The following is a 22,125-nucleotide window of genomic DNA, read 5'->3' on the forward strand; positions in this document are numbered from 1 at the left end:
TCAACCAAAACATGTTTCGAATGAAGACTAAATGCCAAGTCCGATCGTCAGCAGAGCGCGCACGTGATTCGTGTATTTGAAAATGCAACCGTTAATGAACGAAGTCGAGTCAAAGTGCTGGATCGTGCAATCGACGTCCGTAATAACTTGTTCTCAGTTGACTGCCTGCCCTTTTTTGACATGTCAAGACACTTCAGGGTAAGCATTTACATGTATACTAATATTCTATATATGTCTAAATTAGCTGGAGTATCAGTAGAAATCAGAATAACCTATCACTGATGAAGTTATTTCAACCTGCGGTATCGTGCGTGCCGGCGTAAGTACGGTACGGTACGTGAAGTCGAACCCTAGAGTTGTGGCGATGACAACGGCTCTCGAGCCGTGGCGTTTGCTGTTTTGACTGTGAACATGTAAAAACTTTTTCTTTGCTTTCATCTTTAAAACCAATCATCAAACGTTGAAATACATTCTTATGACTTCTTAAATTTGATCTCAAAGAATAATTTAGACCCTATTCTCTAATTTGTATGGTGTGGACGTTGTCAGCCATGGCATGGTGGTGGTGCTCTGCACAGTGCCTTTTTCCTTGCCTTTTTCATAGGCCTAAGGCTTTGGCTTGGCCTACATTACATGTACCTTCAATTCAAGTGATGTTCGTGCAGGCTCCACTTAACCACCGCTACACTGCGCTCCACCTACCCGAACCTCAACTCGGTGAACTTGTAATTCGGATACTCCGAGTTTCAAAGGTGGGAAAAAATAAAATGAATAGGCCCTATTTATTGTAAAAATTACCCCCCCCCCCTAACCAACAATGCATTAAAGTTTAAGGCGCTAATGCAATTTCGCACCGGCCGATTACCAGCACACCTAATCACCAATACTTGTTACCAAATGTCATGACAAGTCTCTCAGTCACATTTCGATGTCAATACATCCACCACTTTTCAAAATATTGTGATCGGGAATGGCTGTATTTCATCTTCGATCTCAACGTCGTTGATCGACATCGCTTCGCGGATCGCTTGGATTCACCGTGCACCGTAATGTTAATATGAACTAAAGTTAGCAACCAAATCATGCGAACATAGATTCGCATGCGGCATGCTGGCAGTTTGTTCGCCACATTTTCGCATGATTTGGTTGCTAACTTCAGTTCATATCAACATTACATTGCACGGTGAATCCAAGCGATCTGCGAAGCGATGTCTACGCCGTGTCGCTTCGCGGATCGCTTGGATTCACCGTGCACCGTAATGTTGATATGAACGGAAGTTAGCAACCAAATCATGCGAACATAGATTCGCATGCGGCATGCTGGCAGTTTGTTCGCCACATTCTCGCATGATTTGGTTGCTAACTTCAGTTCATATCAACATTACGGTGCACGGTGAATCCAAGCGATCTGCGAAGCGATGTCTACGCCGTGTCGCTTCGCGGATCGCTTGGATTCACCGTGCACCGCAATGTTGATATGAACGGAAGTTAGCAACCAAATCATGCGAACATAGATTCGCATGCGGCATGATGGCAGTTTGTTCGCCACATTCTCGCATGATTTGGTTGCTAACTTCAGTTCATATCAACATTACGTTGCACGGTGAATCCAAGCGATCTGCGAAGCGATGTCTACGCCGTGTCGCTACGCCGGTGCGAAACTGCATTAGCGCCAAGTTTAATTTCTTACTCTTGACTTAGACTTGGTCTTAGAGCCAAGGTACTTAGTACATAATGTGTGGTGGGTATGTGCCGCAGTGGGGACCCCCTTTTTTACACTCAAATTTCCATTCCAAGGCATAGCATTTTGTCTTATTGAGGTAACCGGAGGATTAGAGCAAGAAATCTAGCTTTTATTTATTGTCGATGTCTTTTGGGGGATATTTTTACAATAAATATGCATTTTCCCCACCTTTGCCTGCTCGAACATCACTTGAGGTAGGCTTGGCCTTGCTTATAAATGTAATTGTACATAGACCCTATTCAGAAGAGATGTGTTTTTTCTAAAAAATAATCCCTGTCTGAAAATTGGTAGTGATGGACACTAACCAAAAGTGGCAAATCATATATTAATTTACTATGATTAGAAAATATCTCAAACCAAAATATCGCTTCCATCTTTTCCAAACACCTTTGAATTTTGCCGCCCGATTTTGAAGGTGTCCTTATAGCTACTACACACTCGATTTATCATGCAATTTTTTTTTCTTGTTCCTCAGTTCTCAGTTTTTAAAGCATTTTCTATTGTTGGAAAAAAATAAATGAAGGTGCATACACCTAAAAAACTGCATTTTTTGTTTTCTCTACAATTTGCAATTTTATGTACAAAATATTAATACTAAAGGAGTCGTTTGTCACACTACAGTCACGAAGATTGTGCATTTGCCAATGAAATTGCATGTGCAATGAGTGGTGAGTACCTGAAGCTTTAGGACATGTATACCTCGATAGACTAAATAAATAATCATTTCAATTTCAGTGACATCATCTGGGACAGTTGGAACAACTCTACGCTCCACATTTAATTCAGTGTCAATCCTGATTTCATCAACATGGACTGATGGAACAAAAGTCATGCAAATATGCTGTTTTGTGTAGTGGTGAGTACAATTATCACTTTTGGAAGGGATTTTTTTACATGAACATGAGCTCCATGTTTGATTCAGTTTATTTGTTCCAAAGTTAAAATGAGAATGAAGGAAAGTTATGTAATCATTGACAGTGACTGATACTCCAACATTATTCCTGTAGATTAACCCTAAATCTCCTGGGGTATTTTGATTCTTGGGGGCATTAGGGCCCCCCTTAAGATCTCAGCCACGGATTGCGCTATCACAATGAAAATTTGCATGATGGTAGAGAGTGACATTTCCAACGCAGTTGCATTGGTAAATTTCACTGAATTCTTTTATTTTTATTTTGTAGGAATTAATTTTCTAATTTATTCATGAAACTTATGTATTTTATTCATGAAATCATACTTTTTGCTCTGATTCACTAAATAAAGCTCACAGAATGCTATTTTTGGTGAAATATTCTTTATAGCATTCCTAACAATTGTGAATGAAAAAATCCTGGTGGCAAGACCGATTTCTTATGTATTTTATTGCTTTTTTAATTTCTTATGTATTTTTTTTAAAACAAGGCAAAATTGATAATGTTTAATTAGTAAAAGTAGAAATAATGATACGTTTCTGAATTTTTGCTAAATACCCGGTACAATATTTGCATTGGATTTGTACATGAAAAATACACTTACATTTTGACGTGTAATGTCGTAACCGCGCACCCGGGTGTCACAAATTTGGTCTCATAATTTATGCAAGACTTAAAAGTAAAAAGTCAGTAAGCGGCGAGGTCAAAAAAATTTGCGCAGCAGATATCGCAAAAATTGTCGAGGGGGGGGGGGCATTATGGCCCTCTCCCTCCCCTGGCAGAATTAGGGTTAATGAAAAATTTCAAAAGACTGTAGTTTAATAAATTTTTCTCTGAAATTATGCATAAAATGATGCAAAAGTGACATCTTAACAATGATAAGAGTATTGTTTGTTTTTGCAACTTAGACAATTTTTATGATGCGAAATAGACATCTAAACAATGATAAGAATAAGAGTATTGTTTGCTTTTGCAAAGACAATGACAATGATTTTATTGGACCATGTTACACTCTTTCGGGGATTAGGGACACTATCAAAACGACATTACACATCAATTATGCAATTTTACATATGTAACTAATTAAAAGATTAAATCCACATCTGGCGTAAAAGATTTTCATTGGATGAATGAGATGAGACTGCTGCATTTTATTTACAGCCTTTCTCATTGGATTTTGCTTCACAAATGGGTGTGTCTTAGAGAGATAATAAAATGAAGATGAAATTATCTCTCTAAGACACACCCATTTGTGTCTTAGAGAGATAATAAAATGAAGATGAAATTGTTCTTAGAAGAATATAAATTCAAAGGGATTTTAAGGGATTCTTTTTTCAGAGATGAAATGGATCTCAAAATACTACCCCTGTTCCCTTCTATGAGTTTTTCCTTTAATTGAATATTGATTCAAATTGTCTTTATTGCACTCTTGTGCTCCTTTTTTTATAGTGAAATATCTCTTCTGCAGTGTCCCCTCTTTCACCTCTTATTAAGTGCCCCATTTATGCCCTCATTTATTTTTTTTCTACTTCTAAATGTTTAGACTGGTAAACAAAGGTGAATGCAATTAGCACCCTTTCATTTTTACATATTTCATATAACAGAACAAAAAGTTTTCAGCTGAGCGATTGGAATAAAATAAACTGAATAAGCAAATGTCCTCCCTCACCTGATGTTGATATTCATATCAATGGATATTGATATCGATAATGATAATGTAGATCACTGACTTTTGGCAATATGCGATAAAAAGAATTGATAATTGAACCATTAAGTTTTGCATGCAGATGAAATAGTTTGGCTATGTTTGTTATAAGTTTCTCAATACCCCCCCCCTTTTATTTTTTTACAGGTGTCACAAGATAAAGTACTTCCTTGATGAGTTCAGAGATGGATGATCAATCAAACATAGAATATGGTTTCTAGCAACCCTGCAGGTATCCTTCATACGCCAATGAGAGTGCATAAAGCTTGCACATATTATAAACGGTATCTGTGCTATCCCCAATATATAACATTAGACCAATTACATTGCCAAATTACAATGGAGCCTATCAAAGAAAAGGTAGACTCCAGCAAAACGTAATTTGAATATTGAAATAGAGAAAAACCAAAGAAGCACTGATAATTTCATCAAAATCTGACTAAGATAAGAAGGTTGTGAAATTTTGAGTTTAAAAAAACATTAATATGCAAAACACAGGTCAAATGAGGATCAAAGACGTTCTTTTGTATTTTATCATATGAAACATAGAACAGATCCATTGTCTTTGGCAGAGAGTAATTGGTCTACCGGTAATCTTATACTTAGGGGGATAATAATTTAAGAGATGCTTTACATAGGAATAAGTAATTATGTAGTACAATACATTTTTCAGGAGCATCATGCTCATCATTAGAGTGCAGTGGGCTGATTCATAAATCTGTTAGTAAGTTAAGATTGATTTTGAGAACGACTAGTGAACCTTTCCTTTGTGCTAATTGATTATTAACCCTAAATAGACTGGGCTATTTCAACACCTAAGAAGACTGGGGGGGGGCCTGATTCAGCCCCCCCCCCCTTATGATCTCGGTCGTCCATCGCGCGATCGCGACGGATATTGGCACGCACGTTACCCATGGCATTATCTACAAAATTTCAATATATATAATTCTGTGAAAAATCTCATTGCTCATTAATTTGCCAATATATGCGTAAAATCATAAGTTTGCTCTAATTAATAAAATAATGCCCCTAAAATGCTACTTTTTGTTTCACATAATCTAGATAGGCATCTGATCAAATTTATTTTTAAAAAATTTCAACATCACATTTATTTTCTTAAGCATTCTATTGTTTTCTAAATTTCTTATGTATTTCTCTGTTTTCGACTTTTTGTTTTTTATTGTTTTTTCAATGGAAATTGTCAGGGACTTCATTTTGACCATAAAAAAGATAAATTTAATTGATTTTAAGCAGTAAATGGAAAAATGATACAATTTATGAATTTTGACTAAAAACACTTTTTGCATTGGATTTGTACACAAATTCACGTTTTTTAGTTATTTTGGGTCTGCATGCACTTGCAAAATGATGGGTCGTTCGCACTGATCCTTATTGTTACATACTTTAAAGGAGAAGTCCACGCGAACAAAAAGTTGATTTCACTTAAAGGAGAATGAAACCATTGGAACAAGATAGCTTGTGTGAAAACAGAAAAATCAAAGAAACAGATCAACAAAAGTTTGAGAAAAATCGGACAAATAATGAGAAAGTTATGAGCATTTGAGTATTGCGATCACTAATGCTATGGAGATAGCAAATTGGCAATGCGACAAAGATGTGTGATGTCACTTGTGAACAACTCTAGATATATTTCACTTGAATTGCCTCTTTTATCACATCTATCCATAGATCATGTGTTCTTTCTACATGAGGGCATGTAATACATATTTTTTAAGAATACATCATGGATAAAGAGTTTATATTATCATAAGAAAAAGCAAAAAGAGACATTTTGAGGGTATTTTATAGTCCACCAAAGGGAAAGTTGTTCATCAGTGACATCACACATCCTTGTCGCATTGCCAATGGGAGGATCTCCATAGCATTAGTGATTGCAATATTTAAATGCTCATAACTTTCTCATTATTTGTCCGATTTTTCTCAAACTTTCTTTATTCTTATTCTTTGATTTTTCTGTTTCTACACAAGCCTATTTGTTCCAAAGGTTATATTCCCCTTTAAAAGAGAAAATTTATTTTATGTGGTATTTGATTTACTCATTTTAGTTAAATTTTCGATACTTGTAAGCAATTATTTCTTATATATCAGCATTATATTCACGCAGTACAACTCATGCTACCCAATATCGAGAAATATTTTAACTGGGTCAGGCTCTGGTGTCAGGAATTTCACTCATGTATGCAAGTGAAGTATTCACCATAAACTTGGGTGTTTTTCATTATTATGTATATATGGAAAACTGCTGTTACCAAGGTGAAACTTTTAAGTGACAATCACAAACCATACTTAGTTAAAATGAATACATGTTGCTTACATCCAAATAAATATGAGCTCCCATTTGAGTATCGCTGCAAATCTGGTATTATTTTCACAGACATATTGTTCAGGGTAAGCCATTTCTTGTTTAAAATAAGGTACTTGGAAGCCATATTTCTTGGACATCAGTATTGTATTTACCTTAATATCTCAGACTCTACACGGGTTTATCAGTCTAACACTATCATTTGGTTTACCATCAGTTCGTCCACCCACCATTTTTTCTGAATAACCAATTGGTTTAATTGCCATACCATTTGGTCTAATTGGACTAAGTGTAATAAGTGTTAATCGGACAAAATGAAAGAAAAGAAAATTGGTATTAGACCAAGTGGTTATGAGATGAAATGGTCATAGACAAGCTGGTGATTAGAAGATTATTGGACCAAATGGTTGTTAGATATTTCGTTGATGGACCAATTGTCATTTGACTAAATGAGGTAGGCCATGATCACAGTGGACGAGTTGGCAATAGATGAATAGGCAATTTATCCAAATTGTATCTCTGTATTTGTTAACAGACATTGTAACTGGTTTCATAGTTCTTTGACCAGACACGGAATGGGGGGGGGGGGGCAATTCTGAAAGCCAAATTACCTTTTTTTAGCTTGTCAAACTTTTGGGAAAGCAATCCGCACCATGTAAGAGTAAAATCCAACTTGTTGTATGTTGTATTTACAAGAATACACCACACACTGTATTCTTAAAGGAAAAAAAGTTTTGTTACGCGATTTCTTGAATTTATTAATAAAATATTTGAAACTGAGTTCATAATTGAAATATGTATTTGATTTATCGTTTAATGTGTGTGACTGTGTGTATGGGTGTTTGTGTTTTGTCTGTTCTTGACAAGTCTTGGACCTACAGTCAATCTTGCAATCGTAAAAATATTGGAACTGATCAACCCATGATTTGATTTCTTTAATATTTTGAACTAAGCTAGGTTGTACGTTCGAGTTGTGTTTTCATGTACAATTTCATATGTAAATCATTATCACGTCAAAATAAGTCAAAATTCCGTCATTATGACATCGTAGTCGACTATTAAAGACCTTAAAATCATGTCCAGATGACGTCTAATACTGGTCATAAATATGTTATAAAGTGACTATTAATTACGTCATAATCACGTCATAAAGATGTCATAAGTGACTATTAATGACATAATAATCACGTCAATATACGACGTCATTCTGACGTATAATACTGGTAATAAATACGTTATAAAGACGTCATAAAGACGTTGTAAGTAACCATTAATGACGTAATAATCAAGTCATAAAGACGTGTAATACTGGTCAGGAATATGGCGTAAAAACGTCATAAAGACGTCGTATTCGACTTATTAAGACGTCATAATCACGTCATTTTACGACGTTGATATGACGACGTGCGTTGGTGCAAATTCTTGACTTTAAGACGTCTTTTTACGACGTCAAAACGACGTGATACTCGTCGTAAAATAACGTCAATATGACGTCTTTTTACCCAGTTTTTGCTATCAGGGTTGTTACCTTGTTAACAGTATAATCTTGTACACAATGATGCCAGCTAGCCTGGTATCTCTTGGACTTTGTTTAATCCTATTGTGCTGTTGTCAGCTCCAGCATCATGAATGTGCACTGGATTTCAGCTGTGTGCACTCCTCTTAACCTTGTGTATTAAAGGGGAAGCATGTTGGAACCCCTGTACAATATTATGCAAACTCCGAATCTACATTTCAGACTTTGTTGCTGATATCTGGTGATATCAATCCGAATCCAGGTCCTAATAGTGATCAATCTAACCTGTCTCAAAAACACATTACTCGTTCCATTACTTCACACTACAGATATGATTCTCAAACACTTCACTCATTCAACACAAGGAATAATTTTCTTTTTAAGAGTTGGTTTGATGCCAACCAAACTGCCTGGAATCGGATTGTATCTCTTGGAATTAACAGAAAGCGGAAGACACATCGTGGTAGGCGTAGTAACCATACCCATGTAGGTAGCTATATTAGGTTGGGTATTCTTAATGTTCGTTCGATTCGCAATAAATCCTCTATTTTCCATGACTTTGTCTTAGATCACCATTTTGATTTTACATGTATCTGTGAAACTTGGCTAACAACCTTTGATGATGCTGTCATTGAAGATCTTCGACCTAGTGGTTACACCTTTCTCCATCGTCCTAGAGTCTCCAAGCGCGGAGGTGGTGTCGGTTTCCTGTACAAGAACGATCTCAATGTGGTTTTGAATCCACCACAAGAACATGACACTTTTGAATCAATGCACGGGACCATTTCTAACAGTTCATCATGCTTGGACATCATGGTTTTATATCGACCACCTGGCAATCAGTCTTTTTCTGCCTTTCTCGACGAATTTTCTGAGCTTCTTGATATGACTCTCCTCAATTAAGCCATCTTCTATTGTCATCATAGGCGATCTGAACATCCACCTGGACAGTTTGTCCTCACCGAACACACAGAAGTTCAAAGATCTCCTTAGTAGTCATGGTGTATCTCAAATTGTCACCTCTCCTACCCACGACAAAGGTCATACACTTGATGCAGTCATCGTGAGGAACTCAGGTATCTGCTTTGCTCTGGTCTGAAGGTCATTCCTGGTATTTCGGACCACTCTGCCATCACCTGCCGGCTTCGTCATAAAAGGCCTCTTCGGACTGACTCCACGTTTACCTGTCGCAACATACAAGGCAATAAATAGAGAAGCGTTTGCCAATGATGTTGCCAGCTGCACCATTACAGCCTCTGATACGGACAGTGTATGCAATGCTGTGCGATTGTACAATCTTCAGCTCGGCACACTCCTGGATTCTCATGCACCTGCCAAGACGAGAACCATCAAGAACCGTAATGACTGTCCTTGGTTCAATCCTGATATCCCCGCAGCTAAGAGGAAATGCAGGAGACTTGAACGTAACTGGCGTTCCAACGGTAAGCTACACATCGACAGAGAACTATGGTGTGCTCAGAAGAACTTGGTAAACTCCATGCTGATGAAGGCGAAACGCTCACATTATGTTGGTCTCGTTGACGACTGTGGCAGCGATTCACGCAAGCTCTTCTCTCTTGCTAACCGTCTTTTGAATCAAAAGCAGTCTACCCCTCTACCGCGTCACACTGATAGTCATATTATGGCTGAGACGTTCATCCAGTTCTTCCAAGCGAAAGTTCGGACTATCTGCGACACTCTTCACCCAGATGAGTCCTGTCCGCAACCTTTCACGGCGACCTTGCTTGAGACTCTGCATCCTACCAATCCAGATGAGATTCAATCAATTCTTAGGAAAATACCACCTAAATCATGCCAGTTAGACCCGATTCCTACCATTTTGTTAAAAGAATGTTGCACTACATTTGCTCCCATTATTTCACAGATAGTTAATTTAAGTATTGATCAGGCTGAAGTTCCCACTTGTTTGAAGGTTGCCTATATCACTCCACTACTGAAGAAAAGTTCTCTTGATCCAGAGGTACTGCAAAATTACCGTCCTGTATCTAATCTGCCATTCTTATTAAAAATTCTTGAAAGGGTTGTTTTTTCTAGACTTACTGATTATTTTTCAGACAACAATTTATTTGATCCCTTTCAATCTGCATATCGTTTCAATTATAGTGTGGAAACTCTCCTGGTCAGTGTGTCCAACTCTATTCTTCAGGGTATGGACAAAGGAAATATCTCAGCCATGTTCTTACTCGACTTGTCTTCCGCTTTCGATACTGTCAATCATACTGTTCTTCTTAATACACTCAGTTCATTTGGTGTTAGGGGTCAGGCATATGAATGGTTTCAGTCATATCTTTCCTGTCACTCGCAGATTGTCTGTATTAATGACTGCAAATCTAGTAGTATGCCTCTCTCTCACGATGTACCGCAGGGTTCTGTGGGCGGGCCCACGTTGTTTTCGATTTACTTGATTAGTTTGGGACATATCTTACAACGTCATAATATCAATTATCATATCTATGCCGATGACATCCAACTCTATCTCTCCTTCAAACCTAACCAGGCTGATGCAACAAATGCAATTGCCCTTCTTGAGAATTGTTTAGCTGACATTCACTCCTGGCTGGATAGTCATTCATTGAAATTGAATCCCACCAAAACTGAGTTCCTTCTATTTGGTTCAAGGGCTCAACTTATTAAGGTCAAGTTGTCATCCGTCTCTTTTTCGGGATGTACCATTAATGTGTCCGAGACGTGTCGTAACCTAGGTGTCATGTTAGATTATGGAATGTCTATGTCAAATCAAATAACCAACATTTGTAGGTCTGTAAGGTATCAGCTCCGCAATATTGGGTTCATCAGGAAATATTTGTCAAAATCTGCTACCGAAAAATTGGTTCATGCTCTTATTTCTTCACGACTTGACTTCGGGAATGCCTTACTTTACAATTTACCCAACACCCAGTTGTCTGAACTCCAAAAGCTCCAGAACGCTGCAGCACGTTTGGTCACCCTATCTAAAAAACGTGTTCATATCACACCCATTCTGAAATCCCTTCATTGGTTAAAGGTCAACGATCGCATCATCTTCAAAATCCTTCTCCTTGTATTCCATGCAATTAACGGCTCTGCTCCACAGTACAATATTAATCTAATCAGCAAATACACTCCAGTCAGGTCCCTACGTTCATCAAACTCTGGTTTCCTAGTTATTCCTAAATCAGTTAAGACATGGGGGGCTCGGGCTTTTTCGCATACTGGCCCTGTTCTATGGAATGGTCTTCCCCTGACAATCCATGAATGCACGTCCATTGATACTTTTAAACGTTACCATAAGACTCGTCTATTCAATGCCTCTTACTCTTAATTGTTCCTGGATCTATTACTATTATATTTGTACCTGTTCTCTTTCGTTCTTTCTTTCTTCTTTCACCGCGCCGTGAGCATTCTGCTGAGTGGATTTGGCGCATTAAAATCACATATATTATTTTTATTATTATTATTGGAATGAGGAAACGTTTTTCAGTCATGGGAGTAACCTAGTAGGGGAGGTATTATAATGTTTAAATCAAAGGTTGATTTTCCTCAAAGAAAAAATTATAATTGATAAAGAAGGACGATATGTTATAATTAAAGGAAAGTGTCAAGGTGAAAAGATTATATTGGGCAGTGTATATTTCCCCACAGGGAATAAAGAAAACTCACAATGCAATTTTCTGTCTGATTTAGACAGAATTTTATCTTCTGTAGTTAGTCAAGAATATTCTCTTATTGTTGTAGGAGATTTTAATATTGCTATGAATCGAAACTCAGACTACATGGGTGGAAGTAATATTTCGAAAAATAGATATAAAGATTCATTGGTGGATATTCTTGATAGGCTAAATCTAAGTGATGTGTGGCGGAAGCGGCATCCTAACAAAAAAGAATTTACCTTCAAACAAAATAATCCCTTCGTTCAGAGCAGATCAGATTATATTTTTATCTCCTCGAAATTAGAAAAGACGTGACCATGCTGGAGTTCAGGTCGAGTTTAAAGGACAAGTCCACCCCAACAAAAACTTGATTTGAATAAAAAGAGAAAAATTCAACAAACATAACACTGAAAATTTCATCAAAATCGGATGTAAAATAAGAAAGTTATGATATTTCAAAGTTTTGCTTCATTTCACAAAAACAGTTATATGAACGAGCCAGGTACATCCAAATGAGAGAGTCGATGATGTCATTCACTCACTATTTCTTTAGTTTTTTTATTGTTTGAAATGTGAAATATTTTGATTTTCTCGTCATTGTCATGTGAAATGAAGTTTCATTTCATTATTTTAACATTATGTGCTTCAGGCAAGGAGGTCCTAATCAGGCGCGTAGCCAGGGGGGCGGTCACCTAAAATGCTGAGCAAAAAAAAGGGAAAAAGAGAGAGAGAGAGAAGAGAGAAAGAGAGAGGAAGAAAAAAGGTAAGAGAAGATCGGGAAAAGGCAAACATAGCAACGTTACAAAGAGAGAGTAATTTTTGTTTGATTTATTTTTTATTTCATTTTTTAAAATAAAAATTTAAATAACCTACGACCATTATCATTCAGAATCTTTGAATTGTCATACATTATTCATCAATGCAGCAGTTCACCAATGTAGTTTAAATCGTATTTCCTGGGATCACCGCCCGGATCGGGCGATTTACTTAATATCGCTAGCTAATTTAAGTATGTTGAGCTCAGGGGAAGCGATCCTGGGGCCCGGGGGGGGGGGGCAGGGGGCGCAGTGCACTCCAATTTTTTAAGCAGTCAAAATGTGTCCCATATTTTACTCAATAAAATGCCCCCTTACAAACGCGTTCAGTGCCCCTTTGCTTTCTGAGGAGAGCCCATTCTTGTATCTGCTCTTTGAGTCATGCCCGATCAGCGCCTGTTTTCCTTATTCAGCGTTCCATTTCCTTATACAAGTGCATTTTTAATGAAAAAAAAAAATAATTTTAAAATGTTTTTTTGCCCCCTTTATAAGTGTCCTTTTTCATAGTACAATTCTTCTGCCGTGTGCCTCTTTTCACCTTTGATCAAGTGCCCCACTTGAATAGGTCCTATGCGCTGCCCTTGTATACTTCTGATAAATGCCATTCTTTTCTAGTTTGTTCAAAGCGTCCAGTTTGTGAATTCTAGCGCCCTTTTTTATGAAAAAAAAAGTGGACATGCATGGAACCCATAAGAATTTCACGATAAAGAACCAAAAGAAAAGGAAAGAAAAGGGTAGAAATGTGATATTATTATCTAAATATTGATATGTCAAAATCTATCACAAATAACTTTTTTATTAAAAGATGTCAAATTTTGCTCGCTCGCTCGTAGCTTTAAAGAAGTTTTGCCCCGTCTGGTCCCCCTCAAAATTGTTGTCTCATAACGCTACTATAGGGTAGATATGCTATTAAAAAAAATCTTTGTTTTAAGTGCCCTTTTTCATAAGAGGAAGTGCTCTTTTTCCCTGTGCTCCTCACTTTCAAATTCGCTCCGCCGCCCTATAGTTGAGCGTAGAGGGTTCAGTAATGTGTATAGGAATTCTCAACGTGTGTCAGACACACAGGATTTTACTCTTATCAGAGGGATATATGTATATATATATATATATATATATATATATATATATATATATATATATATATATATACAAAGAACATCGCTTGTCGCGTCAGTGGACTGTGTCATTACTCCAGCTCAATGGCATCTCAAAATTGACTTATCACAACGCGATCTTCTATTCCAAACTGAGCGATAATTTACATGCATAATGGTCTTTTCTGAAGATATCCTTTAAAATCGCAATCATATTTATAACCATGAATAAAATAAATATGATACAAGAAGGTGAAATGAATCGTCTTCTTTTGCAAATCATTGCAGGATACTTCAAATCTTTCGCGCTCCGCAAGGGAGGGGGGAAACTCCCCCCTCCCTGCACCCTCCCCCCTAGGGAGCGCGCTTCGCGCGCTCTGTAAGTGCTGGCCCGCTTCGCGTGCATTGTACCGCCCCTTCCAAAATAAAATCCTGGCTACGCGGGTGGTCCTAATCGTCTAATTTGTAAAAATTGAAATATGGTATAATTCAAACAATAAAAAAAAGAAATAGTGAGTGAGTGACATCATCAACTCTCTCATTTGGATGTAACTGGCTCGTTCATTTAACTATTTTGTTAAAAATAAGCGAAACTTTTAAATGTCATATTTTACATCCGATTTTGATGAAGTCTTCAGCATTGTGCTTGTCTGATTTTTCTCTATTGATTCAAATCAAAATTTTCTGAGGTCGACTTGACCTTTAATAATTTAGTCGAAAGTTTTGCATATGGGAGTTCGTACTGGAAGTTTAACAGCAGTTTATGCCCTGATAAAGATTTTGTAGACGGGGTAAAAATGAAGATTTCTGAAATAGAAAGAATATGACGGGACCAAATAACAAGCAAGATTAAATCTTCGGAAGTTATGAAAATGAAGTTGAGATAATATTTAATGGCATTTTCCCCTGAAAGAGCAAAAAAAAATCACATTGAAAAATTAAAAGAAATTAAAGATTTGGAATATCGTTTGACGATCACTTTTTCATATTGACATCCAAAACGAAATTGAATTTAAAAAAGGGGAACTAGATAAACTTTTCGACTATTCTCGTCAAGGTCTAAAGGTCCGTTCAAGAGCCCAATGGTCTGAAGGAGAAAGAAATTCACAGTTCTTTGAACAATCACTTAAATCCAATATTAAAAAGGAGAAGTGCGATTAAGGAGATTTATAATGAAAATCAGGAAACGGTGCGAGATTGCAAAGGTATTATTAAAATCATTCGGGATTTTTACAAAAAATTTATATGCATGTAAAAATCTTGAAACTAGTGATGATATTGAAAATAATTAGGTTTTTAGTGATTTACCCAAATTGAGTAAAGAAAATAGAGAATTTTGTGAATAAAACATGAAGAATGTTTTGAAGCTTTAAAGGAAATAAATCGCCTGGCAATGATGGTTTTACCGCAGAGTTCTACTTTACATTTTAGCCACTTTTAGGGAAAATCACAGTTGAAGCTTTCAATGAGAGTTTTGAAGTTAAAATGTCGAATTTGCAGAGACAGGGGGGTAATTACTCTAATTGAAAAAGAAGGCAAAAATCCTTTGCACATGAAAAACTACAGGCCGATAACTCTTCTGAATGTAAATTTTGTAAAAAGTGTTAGCGACAAGGGTGAAAGAGGTCTTGGGAGATATTATTCATTGTGATCAAGTGGGTTATATCAAAGATCGTCATATTGGGGAAGCAGTTCGGTTAATTGATGATATGGGTTTTTTCAGTCTTTGTATCAGAGTTTGGGAAAAATCTATGTTCTTGGGTCAAAACTCTTTATAATAATGTTAGTAGTTGCGTGTTGAACGGGGGGGGGGGCATTCTACGGGGTATTTTGAAGTTAATAGAGGAGTAAGGCAGGGGGTCCACTCTCTCCATATTTATTTATCATAGCGATTGAATTATTGGCTCATTATATTAGGAGAGATGTTAATATTAAAGGGATAGGATGTAGGAAACGGGAAATAAAACAAGTTCTGTATGCAGACGACATTACATTGTTTTAAAAGATATGAACTCGATCCATAGAGTAAAGAAAATATTGTCAGATTTTGAAAATTTCAGTGGATTGAAGATTAATATGGATAGAACAAACTTTTTGGGTTGGGAGAAGAGATAGACCTGGTTTACCACTTCTTGGACATTTGTTACAACATATTAAAATCTTAGGGGTATATTTCGCACGGGATCGTAAAGTCAAAGATGACTTGAACTATATGGAAATCTTGAGTAAAATTAAAATACTTATTGGTTGGTGGAAGCAAAGAGATCTTACGATGTATGGAAAAATAAAACTTTTGAAAATGTATGCATTTTCAAAATTAAATTATTTTTCTTCCCTGATGACAGTCCCAAAAGACATTTGTAAGGAAATAGTAAAAAACTCTTTTAATTTTATTTGGGGAGGAAGAGATAGAATAAAAACGCAAGATTCTATATCAAGACTATTCTGTTGGAGGATTGAGAGCTCAAAATTTTGAGGTCTTTGTTAAGACCCAACGGATAATGTGGATTAAACGTTTGTGTGGCGTGTGATACGTCAAAACAAAACCAAGAATCAGACCGAGTCTAGACTATAGTGTTGAGGAGACTGACTGGTTCAATCTGCAATTTAATACAGAATAAACAATACTTGTGTAAGCTGAAATTACTACATGTCATGACACATAAGTATAAGATAGTGATGGCTACAGATTTCCAAACAACACCCAAGAATGACCTTGACAAGTTTCAAGGTCACATATCAATTATAATATAAATGTAATGTATATGTCATGTTTTGATTATTGTACCCTAAAATCATCCTTCCTGTAAAACTGTTTCATAATGAAAGAAATCAACTACTGCTTTAAATGCGTATCCGTTTACTTCTTTGTTTGCATGGCTTATAACAATGAAGACATCACTTGCCAGAAGGCGCCAAATTCAAGTTACATACACAACTACCACCACCTAGGCTTTCTATTACACAATGCATACACGGACACGTATTCGGAGTTTTCATGAGAACAAATTCACTCTGCCTATGTTAACTTTGACATATTAATTCCTAATAACTTAAACCATATTTCAGCATGCCACTCGGCTTATCTGAGAATATAACTAATAAACTTCAAATTAAACAAAAACAATACGTCATTGGGCTTGTATCTCAAAAATTAGGGAAATTAACAACTAAACTGAAAAGCGACAGGCTTTCCATGACTACAAAATCAATGCGCCCTCAGTCGGTGAATTCAAATCTAAATAAAAATCGATTTACAAGATAAAACAAAACAGTATCAAAGCAAATTAGAAATTACCAAAAACTTAATCCTGTACACTACAGTTTGCTAGATGAAGGAAAAAGTTCGGGTTGGAAACCAACCTTCGAATATTTTTTTAGCTCTTTAGGTGGTCGAATCATATTTCTGTGTGATTATGATACGAGTAGAATGAATTTGAAAGGTATACCATTATTGAAACATTCAGTTCAATTCAATTTTATTTATTTCACTTCCATCAAACAAAAACAAATTATATACCATATATAAACATAAGTATTTGTATCCGTTGCAAAGAAACAAAAATAATAATACACATGTGAAAAAAACACACAATTTGGGCAACACATTGGAAATTTTGAATAAGTATACTATTTTTCAATAGAAATTAAATTAAGATGGAAATGGAGGGACCCACTAAAAACAATGCTTGTACAATGTGGGCCCCTCAAAAAATAGATAACACAACCAATAACAAAGTACACATACAGATATATGTAATCAAATGAGAAATAATACGCACAAAATAAATACGAAGTTATCAAAAAAAAATATAATTTTTATAGGACAAAACAACCCGTCCTAAAATATCCCCACCCTTCCCCAACCCCCCCCCCCCCCGAAAAAGAAAAGAAAACGGGGAGAATGCCCTGAGAAGATGGATGGATGCTGCTGAACGAAGATAAAACACATGCAATCTTGGACTCAAGCAAACTGGATTCAATGATGTGTATAAAAGGAGAAAAAAATATATGAAATGACCTGGAAAGAATATAATGCGCAAAACATGTGATTGATGCCGTGAATAAATAAGTGATATAGGAAGGCGGATAAGGACAGGAGAGAAAGAGAAAATAGAGGAGAGGATAGACACAATAATGTACGAGGTTCGATACCGAGCACAACTGAAAAGGACTTGTATCAGATTTTTTTTTTCAATTAAAAGAAAAATAGATAGATATGCTGAAGGCATGGCACGAATTGGATAAGTGTAGACGTTTTGGAGGGAAAAGTAATCCCATAATTTTTTATAACAAGCGTATATGCCTCAATAATCAGACTTTTTTATATTGAATTATTTCAGAAAGTTTTAATTAAGGTATCGGATATAATATTTTGAGGTCAATTAAGACCAGTTTCATACTGATATAATCTGAAATTTTCATCTGAAAACTCAAAATTATTTTCGGTAATAACAGAAGAGTGGATACAAGGTGATTTTATGGAAATGGATACAGACAACTTTGAAATTCAATTGATGATATGTGGGCATGTACAGAAACTATGTGATATAAAATCTAGACAAATATATATGAACATTTCATTGAAAATGTTCAAACTGATTATGTATTTCATGTTACAGATGGGTAATCCGAATATGATTTGGGAATGGGGGAACTGAAAGAAGTATTTCTGAGACTGAAATGTGCAATGCTATGCAATAAATACAGAGAATTTCAATACAAACAATTACAAGGGGCTGTTTACACGAAAAGGGAACTTTTTAAATTTGGTTTGTTTTGAGACAGATAATTTGTGTTCCTTTTGTAAAAAAGAAGTTGAGTCTTACCAACATTTATTTTCTTATTGTCCTGAAGCGATTATGGGAAGAGATGAGTAAAACATTTCAACTGATTGAACTTGGCAGTGACAGTTGGAAAAACAATTTTCATGGGGATATCTGGAAATACTACAAGAGTAGCTTTAATAAACTGTATTATATTCTTAATTAAGTATATTATATTTAGTTCAAGAAAACAGGGAATATTGCCAACTGTACAGAAAGTGACACATTTGGTTAAAGAGTACAGAGATACGGAATATCAATTAGCGTTTAAAAAGGGGAAGCTTGGGGTGCACTGGAAGAAATGGGAACAAATCAATGCATACCTTTCTTATTACTATAGATGTATTGGTTGCTTCATTTTTTTCTGTTTTGTTTTGTTTATTTGTTCAAATACAGATAGTTGTACCAGAGCAGGATGCATCGTGTGTGAGTGTACGTGTGTAGATGGATGTGTGAGTTTTGTGACGGGGAAGTGGGGGGGGGGGAGCTGTGGGTGATAGTGAGTTTTGAAGTGAGCTTGTGTGTCTGGGGAGAGAGATGAGGGGGGGGGGGTATGCGGGTAAGGTGAGTGTGTAGGCACGTTTTAGGATTATAACCTTCCTCTAATTAACCTTTAAAATAATCTTTTATCCTTTTTTTATTCTTGTACAATTAATATGTGCAAAAGAGATTATTTCTATTCTATTCAGGGGAAAAAGTCATCTTTTACAAAGAATACATTTTTTTTTAATTTTGTCGATTGATATGGGTTTTCCCCTTTGCTTTCACATTGCTATAGAAGAGAAATTTGGCAGTTTAGTTTCATTTGTAATCATTCTAAAAATATTTGTAATCTCATTGATATTGATTTATTTGTTTGATTGTTTATTGATTGTATACATGCAACGAATCTTTATTTATATGAATTGTGATTGTAAACTTATTGATTTGAAAGAGGAAAAGAAGAAAATAAAATTTTATTAAAAATAAAAAAATATGTAATAATAAATCTCTATGTTGTAAATCCACCGAAATGAATTAAATCGATCATTAGATGAAAAACATATCAATTGAATAACCGATGCGGATCATTATTTAGGCAAAGACATTTAAAAGAATTCAAATTAGCCATAATTTGTATTAATAATTCAACTTGCTCGATTTTCATTTTCGTTTATTTGAAAAGTGGAAATGTAGCAGTTTTGAATTATCTACTGGATGAGAAAGACCTACTGAGTTCAAGACGTTCAAGAAGAGGTTATTCACCTTTAGATGTTGCAGTGCGATCAGGAAAAGCTGAAACAGCACGGATTCTCCTTGATAAGATAAAACATGTAAATTCTGTAACGATTTCGTTAACTCTATAAAAATAGCGCCTCTAGATTTTCGCCGTGGTACACATAGAGGAAATTCACTCATTATGTTACAAAAGTATGCGTCAAACTTTTGGAAAACCGCATGCCCTGGCAAAATGCAAATTTACAAAGAGGGCGAAAGTTTTCTGAATTAGCTTTGTCACAACCATTGTTTTGACATATAAGAATTTCATCCTGATGATTTGAAGGTGCCCTGTATATGTATATCACTAATCATGATAATATTAATTATGCCCTCAATTAGTTTAATTTGATATTCGTTGTTTATGATCAGTGAGCATGATAAGTTTTTGTTTTATGTTCTACTTGCAATATTTCTTCAGGGCGATGAGCGTTAGCGGCGGAAGCCAAAAAAATTAGGGGGTGTCCACCTGAATTTTTGGGATGGACACAGGTAAAAAATTGGACAAGCGCCAGGATTCTATTTTTTCAGACACTAGTAGTGTTATTGTGACAGGGTTCTTACCACGATCTAAAGCTCATGATAACATGATATGGCATATTAATAAAACGGTCATTATACGCCTTCAATTACTTTTGGAGTTTTTTCTGCTGTTTAACAGGACACATCGGTAATACTCCAGAGCGATCGTGAAGGACTTACACCTCTTCACATTGCTATTGAAATTGGATTAACATCAATCGTTGAAGAGTTGATTTGTTTAGGTGCTGATGTAAACCAGGCATCAAACGATGGCCAGACACCTTTACATACTGCTATCAGACTATGCAACTGTAAGAAAAGACAAGTTGAAGTTACACCAGCTTTAGACCAGGTATAGCATACCTAATTAAATTAGGACTAGTGTGGCCCAGAGGGAGGCGAAGGGCCTTGCCCCTTCGACCTGATTATATACAGTATTTCATTTATTTTTATTTTTATTTTTATTGCATGATAGACAACTTGTACACCACTGGATGTTTCCCGGTCAATTCATGCTACTAATCATTAAACCCCTTAGCTATGGCTGTATGGTTTTTTTTATAACTATGTTTCTTTATTATTCTGTTTTTTTTAATGTAAAAAAATGAAGTATATTGTTTGGCACGTAATCCTCATGTTGTTTTTTTTTCGCAATCCGAATTTTGATTTAAAAAATCATTCTGATTTTCAGAGTGCGATTTTAAATGCATTCATTTTTCCAAATTTGTTATTTTCGTTATTTTTGTCCTCTTTTATTATCAAAATAGATACAGCAAGAGAGTGATGACACCCTCTCACGACCAGAAGCTTTGATACAACTCCTAGTAAATCAAGGATCTAAGAAGGATATCAAGGATAATGGCGGGTATTTTCCAGTGCAGTACGCCAAGGATGAGCACATTAAGCAAATTGTATTCTGTAGGTGAGAGAAATAATACGTTATCCATGCTCCAACTTTGTGCAATAAAAACATATAGAGTCTTTATCAGAATGCTCATCTCCAAATTAATGACCATCGTCGCCTTAAATAATTCATTTATTTTTGTATTTTATTTTATTTTTATTTTTTATTTTTTTGGGGGGTCGCACACCAGCCTTTGTCTCCCTTTACAGCCAGATTTACCTTGAATTTATCCCAAATAATTATATGAACAAAGGTGAATCATTTTATTTTATCCAAGTACTATTCTGAATAAATTGGCGTTGCCTTATATTGAAATCAAATTGATTTTCTTTACAAAACCTCAATATTCAGGAAATAGCCCTTTGAAATCCAAAAAGATCTTGCAGACATGATTGCTCCTGTATACTTGAACAGTCAATCCGACCTAAGTAATTTTCCAGAGACCCTTTTTCGTTGAGTACATCTTATAGTTCAATTTCTAACCTTATACAAATGAATGTTTGAAAATAGGAAACTGTTGCATACATTGGCTGATACCTACAATTTATTTTACTCTATTTTTCCTTCTTCATTTTCCAGGTCATCGGAAGAAGACTTTGATATCCCACGTGGCAAGTAGTTCTCTTGATTCTTAAATGTCAATTTAACATTGAATTTTAACAGTCATCTATACAGAATTTTTCAAGGGTTCAGATATACATCGTTTGGACTTTTTGAGGGGGTGCTACACGAAAATCGCAGCAATCATTTCATTGACAATATAACTCCTTAAGACAAGGAATCTAAAAAAATGATTATTTTCTTGGTTCTACTGGTGATTTTATTTCCCCCTTTTTTAATAACAAGATCCACCGATTC

At 35.8% G+C, this 22,125-nt stretch overlaps 1 protein-coding gene and 1 long non-coding RNA gene across 3 annotated transcripts; both read left to right on the forward strand.

Annotated features, from left to right (window-relative positions):
* Positions 1–4,705, forward strand: LOC121430352. 2 transcript variants are annotated; one of them, XR_005972021.1, is made up of 3 exons: positions 1–198; positions 2,480–2,600; positions 4,508–4,705. It is a non-coding gene; the product is annotated as an uncharacterized LOC121430352 (long non-coding RNA). The 2 variants fall into 2 exon arrangements; XR_005972022.1 differs by lacking the exon at positions 1–198 and adding an exon at positions 1,916–1,938.
* Positions 4,706–8,593: 3,888 nt separating this feature from the next.
* On the forward strand, positions 8,594–21,914 carry LOC121430154. The gene is made up of 6 exons (XM_041627431.1): positions 8,594–8,685; positions 9,301–10,017; positions 19,750–19,897; positions 20,503–20,715; positions 21,131–21,285; positions 21,847–21,914. Exons 1-6 carry the CDS (start codon positions 8,594–8,596, stop codon positions 21,884–21,886), a joined length of 1,365 nt encoding a protein of 454 aa, XP_041483365.1. The 3' UTR covers positions 21,887–21,914.
* Positions 21,915–22,125: the final 211 nt, after the last annotated feature.

The sequence above is a fragment of the Lytechinus variegatus genome, chromosome 16 (assembly GCF_018143015.1).
Source record: "Lytechinus variegatus isolate NC3 chromosome 16, Lvar_3.0, whole genome shotgun sequence".
Classification (NCBI taxonomy): Eukaryota; Metazoa; Echinodermata; class Echinoidea; order Temnopleuroida; family Toxopneustidae; genus Lytechinus; species Lytechinus variegatus.

Coding starts and splice junctions, on each gene's coding strand:
- LOC121430154 (XM_041627431.1), top strand. CDS start 8,594: ATGCCAACCAAACTGCCTGGAATCGGATTGTATCTCTTGGAATTAACA. Junction 20,716..21,130: donor TTACACCAGCTTTAGACCAG/GTATAGCATACC, acceptor TTATCAAAATAG/ATACAGCAAGAGAGTGATGA. Junction 21,286..21,846: donor AAGCAAATTGTATTCTGTAG/GTGAGAGAAATA, acceptor TTCATTTTCCAG/GTCATCGGAAGAAGACTTTG.